Source organism: Scyliorhinus canicula, chromosome 6 (genome assembly GCF_902713615.1).
Source record: "Scyliorhinus canicula chromosome 6, sScyCan1.1, whole genome shotgun sequence".
NCBI lineage: Eukaryota > Metazoa > Chordata > Chondrichthyes > Carcharhiniformes > Scyliorhinidae > Scyliorhinus > Scyliorhinus canicula.
In genome coordinates, this window is record NC_052151.1 from 100,181 (window position 1) to 112,938 (window position 12,758).

The window sequence follows — 12,758 nt, forward strand, 5'->3', positions numbered from 1 at the left end:
CAACATCGTGGGCCGAAGGGCCTGTTCTGTGCTGTATTTCTCTATCTCACCTCACTCCTCCGCTCTGAGGTCCCCACCTCCTTCAAGAAGACCACCATAATACCAGTACTAAAGAAGAACAAGGTAGCCTCCCTCAACGACTACTGACCGGTGGCCCTGACGTCTGTTATCATGAAATGCTTCGAGCGGCTAGTCATGAGACGGATCAACACCAGCCATCCCAGACGGTCTCGATCCACTGCAGTTTGCCTGTCACCGCAACCTATCCACAGCAGAGGCTATCTCCCTGGCTCTATAATCAACACTCAAACACCTCGACAACAAGGACACCTAGATCAGACTGCTGTTCATCGACTACAGCTCCGCCTACAACACCATTATCCCGACAAGACTAATAACCAAACTCCGCAATCTTGGAGTTGACCCCTCCCTGTGCAGCTGGATCCTTCCTCACCAACAGACCGCAATCTGTCAGGATGGACAACAGCACCGCCTCCACAATAGTCCTCAACACCAGGGCCCCGTAAGGATGTGTGCTCAATCCTCTACTGTACTCTCTATACACACATGACTGTGTGTACCCCAACTCAATCTGGACGTTTGTGGATGATACAACTGTGGTTGGCCCGTATCTCAAACAACGACGAATCAGACGACAGAAGGGAGATAAATCACTTGGTTGCATGGTGTACCAAAAACAACCTCTCTCTAAATGTTGGAAAGACCAAGGAACTGATCATTGACTTCAGGAAGCGCAGCACGACACACACTCCCGTCTGCATCAATGGCTCCGAAGTGGAGATGGTCGATAGCTTTAAGTTCCTGGGGGTCACCATCACCAACAGTCTGTCCTGATCCACTCACATTGATGCAACAGTCAAGAAAGCCCAACAACATCTCTACTTCTGACGGAAGCTGAAGAAATTTGGCATGTCTGCATCGACTCTCACAAACTTCTACAGATGTGCGATAGAAAGCATCCTATCCGGCTGCATCACAGCCTGGTATGGCAACTGCTCGGTCCAAGACCGCAGGAAACTGCAGAGTGCGGTGAACTCAGCCCAATGCATCACACAAGCTTGCCACCCCCACATTGATTCTGTATACACCTCCCGCTGCCTCAGGAAGGCAGACAGCATTATCAGAGACCCCTCCCACCCAGGCATTGCCTTCCAGACCCTTCCATCAGGCAGAAGGTACAGAAGCCTGAAGACCCGCACATCCAGACATAGGAACAGCTTCTTCCCCACAGCTACCAGACTCCTCAACGCCTCCCCCTTGGACTGTAAGAACACCATTATCCCAACAAGACTAATAACCAAACTCCGCAACCTTGTTCCCTGTAAGAACACTATTCACAACCAACCTCCCCAAACAGGCGCCGGAATGTGGCGACTAGGGGCTTTTCACAGTAACTTCATTTGAAGCCTACTTGTGACAATAAGCGATTTTCATTTCATTTCATTTCGCAACGCCCTATGCTGCTCCTGCTCATGTATTTGCTTTGTTTGGCCCCTTGTTCCGCACTCTAACCAATCACTGTTTGTCAATGTAAAATTTGTCAATGTTCTCTGTTGATTATTCTTTTGTCTACTATGTACGTACTGTGTACGTTGCCTCGGCCACAGAAAAATACTTTCCACTGTACTTCGGTACATGTGACAATAAATCAAATCAAATCACAATCAAATCTTCCTCCTCTTACCCGGCTGTTTCGAAGGCACACAGGAACCGCCTTTAACCGAGAGTAGGGATTTTAATCGGATAATTTATCGCTGGCACTTTGTGGTCAGCGGTCGCTTGTCTCAGTTCGTTACTGGCTTGTTGGAGCGTTTTTACTGCTGCCTGCAGGCTGGTTCACTCTGTCTCGTGATGTGGCACCGTGTCCTCGAGCTTCATCTCTGGCCAGGACAACAAGTCGGGTCTCGGTAAACTCTCTCACATTGGGACTGGAAACTACCCAGATGTACCAAGTTAGCCTGATTTGCTCAATTTACTTCATTTATTTCACTGTCCTTGTCTGCTTTTGTTTGCTCTGTCCTCTCCTGCTCCTGTTCCTTTTAGACTCGTCATCGCCTCCTCTTTCCCCTCCTTTAACTTCCTAACATCCTCCTCCCTTTCCTCTTTTAATTCTTTATTTCTTTCTCCTTTTCCTCCTCCAGCTTTCTAATATCTTCCTCCTTTTTTCTTTTAACTTTTTAACATTTTAGTCTCCTCTTCCATCTTTAGTTTTATAATTTCTTCCACCGTCTCCTCCTGCAACTCTTTGCTTTTCCTAATTCTTGACGAATGGTTTTTTAAAATCCCGTTTGGTTCCAATAACCGCGCTGAGCAGCTCCTGTTGGCCGTGACCTTCTCGTATTTGCTGCCCGCTTTGCCTGAGCCTTCGTTGGATCGTCCCGGGACTTCTGTCCAAAGGCTCCGGGTCCCGTTTCAGTGTTTGTACAAAGTTCTGCCCATTGGGGCCACCCTTCCTTCTTTCTGACTCTCATATTCTCTCTTCCCGTGTGGGACAATTCTCGACATGCACGCTATCTCCTGTCTTTCTCACGGACAGGGGGTAGGGTGTTGATCGGAAAGCGGGTACAGCTTTGGGACTATGTCCCTAACCCTTTATAGTTTACTCTATCCTCCCTGTTAGTAACAGTGCATGCAATACACAATTCCCCCCAAAAAAGTTATTTTCCAATAAGTGGGTGACACGGTAGCACACTGGTTAGCACTGTTGCTTCAGTGCTCCATGGTCCCAGGTTCGATTCCCGGCTTGGGTCACTGTCTGTGCGGAGTCTGCACGTTCTCCCCGTGTCTGTGGGTTTCCTCCGGGTGCTCCGGTTTCCTCCCACAGTCCAAAGATGTGCTGTTAGGTGAATTGGACATTCTGAATTCTCTCTCTGTGACCTGAACAGGCGCCGGAATGTGGCGACTAGGGGCTTTTCACAGTATCTTAATTGAAGCCTACTTGTGACGATAAGCGATTATTATTAGACATCTGTGGGCTCTGATTTTTAAATAATCTTTCAAATCCTGGCCATCACGTGGGGCATTTGCTGTCTTAATTCGGGCTCAGGCTAAATCTCCACGAATATTAGGTTTTGTGGGAATCGATATCGGAGCAACAAAGTTATTTATTGTCGCTGTCCCACCAGAGTCGCCAGTTTGTTGTGCACAGTGTGCCTTTAACCCGTATGCGGCGGACAAATTACTGAGGGGCAACTTGGTTTTAAATCAATAGTCCTTATTCACAAACACACGATGTTCGCATCTATCAATTAAACTCATCAGTGTCAGTGTAATAGAATAAAGTGTAATACTGATGGAACCATCAATTCACCAGACACGTGTTTCCGATATGAATCTAGGCTTTAATCGACTTACTACAGAGCCAGCCTGTTACCCGTTGATGAACTCTCAGTGAACTGCAGGCTGACTCTGGACAAGAGCATTTATACAGCAGCACTAGGGGGAGGAGTCGTGGGTGGAGCCCTGTACAATCTCCTGAGCATTCCCAGAGATACTCCCCCTAGTGGTCGGATAACGCTACTGCGCTTACAAAGACATAGTGTGAATTATCATATATACATTACATTCACCACATTCACCCCCTGCAAAATAATCAAGTCCGGCGGGGGTGGTGGTCTACAAAGTCAGTCTGTCCGGTGGTCGAACTGTCCGCTGTGATCTGCGGAGCACCGGGGTTGCAGCCTCTTGCGGTGGCTGGATGGGTGTTGTGTGCTGGGGTACGATGGCGGACTCCAGGGAGGGTTGTGTCCGAGCTTCATACTCTCCTGGTTCGACCGGGGACTGGGGGCGCTGGGGGCTGGCCGGTGCGGGGAACTGGTGGAGCGAGCTCGTGGGCTCGGGAGCGTGAGGGGGCGGCAGCATGGGGTGTAGGGTGAGAGGTCCTTCTGTGGGGGTAGAGGGGGCGCTGGATCCGGCGGGTGCCAGATCCCGGAGGGATACAGAGTCCTGACGGCAGTCAGGGAACTCGACGAAAGCGTACTGGGGGTTGGAGTGGAGCAGGCGCACCTTCTCAGCAAGGGGGTCGGTTTTGTGCGCCCTGACGTGTTTCCTCAGGAGTACCGGGCCCGGCGTCCTCAGCCATGCCGGAAGTGAGACCCCCGTGGTAGTGCCCCTGGAATAAATGAAGAGCCGCTCGTGGGGGGTCTGATTGGTCGCTGTGCACAAAAGGGACCTAATAGCGTGAAGCGCGTCTGGGAGGACTTCCTGCCACTGGGAGACTTGGAGCTTTCTAGACCGGAGGGTCAGTAGGACGGTCTTCCAGACCGTCGCGTTCTCCCTCTCCACCTGCCCGTTCTCCCTGGGGTTGTAGCTGGTAGTCCTGCTCGAGGCGATGCCCTTGTCGAGCAGGTACTGACGCAGCTCGTCGCTCATGAAGGACGAACCCCGGTCGCTGTGCACGTAGCTGGGGAAACCAAACAGGGTGAAGATGCTATGCAGGGCCCTAATGACTGTGTGGGAGGTCACGTCGGGGCATGGGATAGCGAATGGGAAACGGGAGAACTCATCTACGACGTTTAAAAAGCAAACGTACCTGTTAGTTGAGGGGAGTGGCCCTTTGAAATCGATCGCAAGGCGTTCAAAGGGCCTAGAAGCCTTGACCAGGTGGGCCCTGTCTGGTCTATAGAAGTGCGGTTTGCACTCCGCACAGATCGGGCAGTCCCTGGTGACCGCTTTTACCTCCTCGTTAGAGAAAAGCAGGTTTCGGGCTCTGATGTAGTGGGCGAGCCGGGTGGCAGAGGTCATTGTGGATGACTTTCAATCGGTCAATCTGCGCGCTGGCGCATGTCCCGCGGGATAGGGCATCCGGAGGCTTGTTGAGCTTCCCCGGTCGATACTTAATGTCGTAATTGTAGGTGGAGAGTTCGATCCTCCACCTCAGAATTTTGTCGTTTTTAATTTTGCCCCTTTGCGAGTTGTCAAACATGAAGGCAACCGATCTTTGGTCAGTGATGAGGGTGAACCTCCTACCTGCGAGGTAGTGCCTCCAGTAACGGATAGCCTCCACGATGGCTTGTGCTTCTTTCTCGACTGAGGAGTGTCGGAGTTCTGAAGCGGAGAGGGTACGGGAGAAAAATGCAACGGGTCTCCCTGCCTGATTCAGTGTGGCTGCTAGAGCTACCTCTGAGGCGTCGCTCTCAACCTGAAAGGGGACGGATTTATCCACCGCCCGCATGGCTGCTTTGGCGATGTCCTCCTTGATGCCGTCGAAGGCCTGGCGCGCCTCGGCGGACGGGAAATCGTGTGGCCTTAAAGAGTGGGCGGGCTTTGTCCGCATATTGAGGGACCCACTGGGTGTAGTAGGAAAAGAAACCCAAGCACCGTTTGAGGGCCTTGGGGCAATGGGAGAGCGGGAGTTCTAAGAGGGGGCGCATACGGTCCGGGTCGGGGCCCAGGGCTCCGTTTTCCACGACATAGCCGAGGATGGCTAGTCTGGTTGTACGGAAAACGCATTTCTCCTTGTTACACGTGAGATTCAGTTTCTGTGCCGTCTGGAGAAAACGGTGGAGGTTGGCGTCGTGGTCCTGCTGGTCATAGCCGCAGATGGTGACATTGTCCAAGTACGGAAACGTGGCCCGCAGCCCGTACTGGTCCACCATTCGGTCCATTGCTCGTTGGAACACCGAGACCCCATTAGTGACGCCGAAAGGGACCCGGAGGAAATGGAAGAGGCGGCCATCTGCCTCGAACGCCGTGTAGTGGCGGTCCTCCGGGCGGATTAGGAGCTGGTGGTATGCAGACTTCAGATCCACCGTGGAAAAGAGCCGATACTGGGCGATCTGATTTACCATGTCTGCAATCCTGGGGAGGGGATACGTGTCGAGGAGCGTAAATCTATTTATGGTCTGACTATAGTCGACAACCATGCAGAATTTTCCCCCGGTCTTAACGACCACCACCTGAGCTCTCCAGGGGCTATTGCTGGCCTCTATCACCCCCTCACTGAGAAGCCTTCGGACCTCTGCTCTGATAAATACCCTATCCTGCAGGCTATACCGCCTGCTACGTGTGGCTACGGGTTTACAGTCCTTTGTGAGATTGGCGAAGAGAGGAAGGGGGGGGGGGGGATTCGCAGCGTAGCGAGGCTGCAGATAGTGAGTGGGGGCAGGGGCCCGCCGAAGCTGAGGGTGAGGATCTTGAGGTTGCACTGGAAGTCTAGGCCTAATAAGAGTGGCGCGCAGAGTTCGGTCAAAACGTAGAGTTGGAATTTTGAGTAGCTAGCGCCTCGGATTGTGAGTGTCGCGGCGGTGCGCCCCTGGATCTGGACCGTGTGGGAGCCTGAAGCGAGCGAGATAGTTTGCTGCACGGGGAAAACGGGGAGCGAACAGCGTCTTACCAGGTCTGGGAGTATGAAGCTCTCTGTGCTCCCGGAGTCGAAGAGGCATGGCGTTTTGTACCCGTTGATTTGGACCTCTGCCATCGAGTTTCGCAGATGCTTCGGGCGTGATTGGTCCAGGGTGATCGCGCTGAGTTGCGGGTAGTCGGCGGCTCGATCAGCTGTGCTGGAGTGGCCCCGTGATGACTGCCCTCTGAGTTCTGCGCTGAGTTGCGGGTAGTCGGCGGCTCGATCAGCTGTGCTGGAGTGGCCCCGTGATGACTGCCCTCTGAGTTCATAGTTGTTTTCTTCCGATGAGTTGTCCGAGCGCGGAGATGCTGATCGGGCCCGTGGATCGCACGTGGCGGGCGGCGAGGAAGATGGCGTCCAAGATGGCGGCCCCCATGAGTTCCACGTGGCCGGCCGCATGGTACAGGTTTTCCAAGATGGCGGCCCCCATGAGTCGCACGTGGCCGGCCGCGTGATGGAGGTTTGCCAAGATGGCGGCTCCCATGGAACGCACGTGGCTGGAGGGGGCAGAGTCGGGGCATAGGCCGCAGCGTTTCGGGCCCCGTGGGCCTGCGGGTGTGGGGAGCGATTACTTCGTGCCGCTGGGGAGGTGGAAGCTGGGGCCCTTTTAGCGAGGCACACTCTTGCGTAATGGCCTTTCCGCCCGCAGCTGCTGCAGGTCGCGTTGCGGGCCGGGGAGTGCTGCCGCGGGTGCTGGTTCTGGCCACAGAAATGGCAGGCTGGAGCAGCATAGTGGCTGGCTGGGGCAGCATAGTGGCTGGCTGGGGCAGCATAGTGGCTGGCTGGGGCAGCATAGTGGCTGGGGCAGCATAGAGGCTGGGGCAGCATAGTGGCTGGCTGGGGCAGCATGGTGGCTGGCTGGAGCAGCATAGTGGCTGGGGCAGCATAGTGGCTGGGGCAGCATGGTGGCTGGAGCAGCATAGTGGCTGGGGCAGCATAGTGGCTGGCTGGGGCAGCATAGTGGCTGGCTGGGGCAGCATAGTGGCTGGGGCAGCATAGTGGCTGGGGCAGCATGGTGGCTGGCTGGAGCAGCATAGTGGCTGGCTGGGGCAGCATAGTGGCTGGCTGGGGCAGCATAGTGGCTGGCTGGGGCAGCATAGTGGCTGGGTGGCCGCGTAGCACAGGCCTGGGGGAGTCGCTGGTCGGGGGCCCATGATTGGGTCGCGGGGTCCGTGGGGAACGAGTTAAGGCTGCGGAAGGAGACCTCCATCGTGATAGCAGCTTCCACAGTCGTTTCTAAGTCTTGGGCCCCCTTTTCCAGCAGTCATTGGCGCACATAATTAGACCTGAGGCCCGCTACAAAAACATCGCGTACAGCAAGTTCTCTGTGTTCAGCTGCGATAACCGCTTGGTAATTACAGTCATTGGACAAATTATTGAGTTCCCTTAGGAATTCGGCGAGTGATTCTGTAGGCCGCTGGCGGCGAGTCGTGAACACATGGCGAGCGTAAACTTCGTTAATGGGCCTCACGTATATCTTATCGAGTACCGCTAGCGCTGCAGTATATGAACCGGCCGAGTTTAGTTGTGTAGAGATTCTGTGGCTCACCCTCACGTGCAGTAGACTCGACTTCTGTTCCTCTGTCGTTTCGGCTGTGCTCGCTTCGGCCAGGTAGGCCTTGAAGCACCGCAGCCAGTGGGAGAAGATTTCTTTAGCCTCTGCATCCTGCGGGTTGAGTTCCAGGTGTCCAGGCTTGAGGGCCGATTCCATGATCGATCTTGCTGTTCTTAAGTCGATTAAATTGATGGAACCATCAATTCACCAGACACGTGTTTCCGATATGAATATAGGCTTTAATCGACTTACTACAGAGCCAGCCTGTTACCCGTTGATGAACTCTCAGTGAACTGCAGGCTGACTCTGGACAAGGGTATTTATACAGCAGCACTAGGGGGAGGAGTCGTGGACGGAGCCCTGTACAATCTCCTGAGCATTCCCAGAGATACTCCCCCTAGTGGTCGGATAGCGCTACTGCGCTGACAAAGATATAGTGTGAATTATCATATTACATTCACCACAAATACAAAACCTTAACTTAGCTTTAAGGGACTGACAGGTACCCAAACAGCCTTTATCCGTGAGCTGGTTTCTGTCGTCCTCTGTGTTCTGTCCTTGTTCTGGTCTGATCCTCTGATTCTGGTCCCCGTAGTGTGATGGCCCCCCCCCGTGGTGTGATGGCCCCCCCCGTGGTGTGATGGCCCCCCCCGTGGTGTGATGGCCCCCCCCCCCGTGGTGTGATGGCCCCCCCGTGGTGTGATGGCCCCCCCCGTGGTGTGATGGCCCCCCCCGTGGTGTGATGGTCCCCCCCGTGGCGCGATGGAAGTGGCAGAGCGGAGGGTTTGGGATCAGGGTGATGGAGGAGGTGGAATAGTCGGTGGTCAGTCCAGCAGACCAGTGTTTGATGGGGACAGTGTAGAGGGAGCTTTACTCTGTATCTAACCCCGTGCTGTATCTGCCCTGGGAGTGTTTGATGGGGACAGTGTAGAGGGAGCTTTACTCTGTATCTAAACCGTGCTGTACCTGTCCTGGGAGTGTTTGATGGGGACAGTGTAGAGGGAGCTTTACTCTGTATCTAACCCCGTGCTGTACCTGTCCTGGGAGTGTTTGATGGGGACAGTGCAGAGGGAGCTTTACTCTGTATCTAACCCCGTGCTGTACCTGTCCTGGGAGTGTTTGATGGGGACAGTGTAGAGAGAGCTTTACTCTGTATCTAACCCCGTGCTGTACTTGTCCTGGGAGTGTTTGATGGGGACAGTGTAGAGGGAGCTTTACTCTGTATCTAACCCCGTGCTGTACCTGTCCTGGGAGTGTTTGATGGGGACAGTGTAGAGGGAGATTTACTCTGTATCTAACCCCGTGCTGTACCTGTCCTGGGAGTGTTTGATGGGGACAGTGTAGAGGGAGCTTTACTCTGTATCTAACCCCGTGCTGTACCTGTCCTGGGAGTGTTTGATGGGGACAGTGTAGAGGGAGCTTTACTCTGTATCTAACCCCGTGCTGTACCTGTCCTGGGAGTGTTTGATGGGGACAGTGTAGAGGGAGCTTTACTCTGTATCTAACCCCGTGCTGTACCTGTCCTGGGAGTGTTTGATGGGGACAGTGTAGATGGAGCTTTACTCTGTATCTAACCCCGTGCTGTACCTGTCCTGGGAGTGTTTGATGGGGACAGTGTAGAGAGAGCTTTACTCTGTATCTAACCCTGTGCTGTACCTATCCTGGGTGTGTTTGATGGGGATAGTGTAGATGCAGCTTTGCTTTGTATCTAACCCCGTGCTGTACCTGTCCTGGGAGTGTTTGATGGGGACAGTGTAGAGGGAGCTTTACTCTGTATCTAACCCTGTGCTGTACCTGTCCTGGGAGTGTTTGATGGGGACAGTTTAGATGGAGCTTTGCTCTGTATCTAACCCCGTGCTGTACCTGTCCTGGGAGTGTTTGATGGGGATAGTGTAGATGCAGCTTTGCTTTGTATCTAACCCCGTGCTGTACCTGTCCTGGGAGTGTTTGATGGGGACAGTGTAGAGGGAGCTTTACTCTGTATCTAACCCCGTGCTGTACCTGTCCTGGGAGTGTTTGATGGGGACAGTGCAGAGGGAGCTTTACTCTGTATCTAACCCCGTGCTGTACCTGTCCTGGGAGTGTTTGATGGGGACAGTGTAGAGGGAGCTTTACTCTGTATCTAACCCCGCGCTGTACCTGTCCTGGGAGTGTTTGATGGGGACAGTTTAGATGGAGCTTTGCTCTGTATCTAACCCCGTGCTGTACCTGTCCTGGGAGTGTTTGATGGGGATAGTGTAGATGCAGCTTTGCTTTGTATCTAACCCCGTGCTGTACCTGTCCTGGGAGTGTTTGATGGGGACAGTGTAGAGGGAGCTTTACTCTGTATCTAACCCCGTGCTGTACCTGTCCTGGGAGTGTTTGATGGGGACAGTGCAGAGGGAGCTTTACTCTGTATCTAACCCCGTGCTGTACCTGTCCTGGGAGTGTTTGATGGGGACAGTGTAGAGGGAGCTTTACTCTGTATCTAACCCCGCGCTGTACCTGTCCTGGGAGTGTTTGATGGGGACAGTGTAGAGGGAGCTTTACTCTGTATCTAACCCCATGCTCTACCTGTCCTGGGAGTGTTTGATGGGGACAGTGTAGAGGGAGCTTTACTCTGTATCTAACCCCGTGCTGTACCTGCCCTGGGAGTGTTTGATGGGGACAGTGTAGAGGGAGCTTTACTCTGTATCTAACCCCGTGCTGTAACTGTCCTGGGAATGTTTGATGGGGACAGTGTAGAGGGAGCTTTACACTGTATCTAACCCTGTGCTGTACCTGTCCTGGGTGTGTTTGATGGGGATAGTGTAGATGCAGCTTTGCTTTGTATCTAACCCCGTGCTGTACCTGTCCTGGGAGTGTTTGATGGAGATAGTGTAGATGCAGCTTTGCTTTGTATCTAACCCCGTGCTGTACCTGTCCTGGGAGTGTTTGATGGGGACAGTGTAGAGGGAGCTTTACTCTGTATCTAACCCCGTGCTGTACCTGTCCTGGGAGTGTTTGATGGGGACAGTGCAGAGGGAGCTTTACTCTGTATCTAACCCCGTGCTATACCTGTCCTGGGAGTGTTTGATGGGGACAGTGTAGAGGGAGCTTTACTCTGTATCTAACCCCGCGCTGTACCTGTCCTGGGAGTGTTTGATGGGGATAGTGTAGATGCAGCTTTGCTTTGTATCTAACCCCGTGCTGTACCTGTCCTGGGAGTGTTTGATGGGGACAGTGTAGAGGGAGCTTTACTCTGTATCTAACCCCCGTACTGTACCTGTCCTGGGAGTGTTTGATGGGGACAGTGTAGAGGGAGCTTTACTCTGTATCTAACCCCGTGCTGTACCTGTCCTGGGAGTGTTTGATGGGGGCAGTGTAGAGGGAGAATTACTCTGTATCTAACCCCGTGCTGTACCTATCCTGGGAGTGTTTGATGGGGACAGTGTAGAGGGAGCTTTACTCTGTATCTAACCCCCGTACTGTACCTGTCCTGGGAGTGTTTGATGGGGACAGTGTAGAGGGAGCTTTACTCTGTATCTAACCCCGTGCTGTACCTGTCCTGGGAATGTTTGATGGGGTACCTGTGACAGGGATGGGTTGATGTTTGTGAGCTGTATTCCGATCTGTTTTCCAGGATGGCATTCCAGGAGTTCCTGAAACAGTTTTCCCGGCTGGAGATCTGTAACCTGACTCCCGACACGCTGCAGGACGACATGATGAAGAAGTGGAACATGTCTGCGTTCAACGGCTCCTGGAGGAGGGGTAGTACTGCTGGGGGTTGCCGAAACCATGCAGGTGAGTGAGCTGGTCACTGAGTAAGCACCACTCCCTCTGTCCGAGAACACGTACAGGTAAGTCACAGCAGCAGGGGCAGACCATTCGGCCCATCAAGCCCTCCCCGCCTCCTGGTGTTTTAGTTTCCCTGACCAGTGGGACACAATCTCGCCGCCCTATCAAACCCCTCCAGGATGCTGTATGTTGCAATGAGATCACCTCTCATTCTCCTAAACCCAATTTACTCAACTTCTGATCATAGGACAACCCCCTCATCCCAGGGACCAATCGAGTGAAACTTTGCTCCAATGTCAGTATGTCCTTCCATAAATGTGGAGACTAAAGTTGCCGACATTATTCCAGATGTGGTCTCACCAACACTCTGGACAATTAGAACAAGACTTTTTCATTCCTGGACTCCAGCCCCCTGCAGTTAATGCCAACATGGTATTTGCTTCCTTATCACTCGCTGTACCTACATGCTAACTTTCTGTGTTCCATCTCTGAGCAGAGCCAGGTCTCTCTGAACATCGACACTGAGATTTCATAGCAGGATAGTGAGGGATTCACCTCGCTTTTACATGCTCCCAATCCTCAGGCGTGAAAATAATCTTTGCAACAAATCAGCCAAAAGAAGTCTTTCTGACAGATTTTTTTTTTCAATGGGGTGTATTTTTGTTGAAGAATTTCTTTACATGTTTCCCTCCAAACCTTTTAGTCCAATTACCCGATTAACCATCTCTCCCTCTCCCTCTCCCTCTGTCTTCTCCCTCTCTGTCCCCCGCCCTGTCCCCCTCCCCCTCTCCCTCTCTCTCTCTCTCTTCTCCCTCTCCCTCCCCCTCTGTCTTCTCCCTCTCTGTCCCGCGCCCTGTCCCCCTCCCCCTCTCTCCCTCCCCCTCTCTCTTCTCCCTCTCTATCCCCCGCCCTGTCCCCTCCCCCTCTCCCTCTCTCTCTCTCTCTTCTCCCTCTCTGTCCCCTCCCCCTCTCTCTTCTCCCTCTCTGTCCCCCCTCCCCCTCTCTCTCTCCCTCTCTGTCCCCCTCCCCCTCTCTCTCTCCCTCTCTGTCCCCCTCCCCCTCTCTCTCTCTTCTCCCTCTCCC

General features: G+C 53.4%; 1 protein-coding gene across 1 annotated transcript in view; it reads left to right on the plus strand.

Moving 5' to 3' along the window:
• The window catches only part of LOC119966899 (calpain-1 catalytic subunit-like), an 85,404-nt gene extending 73,009 nt beyond the window's left edge, over positions 1-12,395 (plus strand). The window contains exons 6-7 of the mRNA XM_038798855.1: positions 11,521-11,681; positions 12,379-12,395. Coding sequence (XP_038654783.1) covers positions 11,521-11,681; positions 12,379-12,395 — 178 coding nt within the window. The remainder of the gene's footprint in view (positions 1-11,520; positions 11,682-12,378) is intronic.
• The last annotated feature ends 363 nt before the right edge of the window (positions 12,396-12,758 follow it).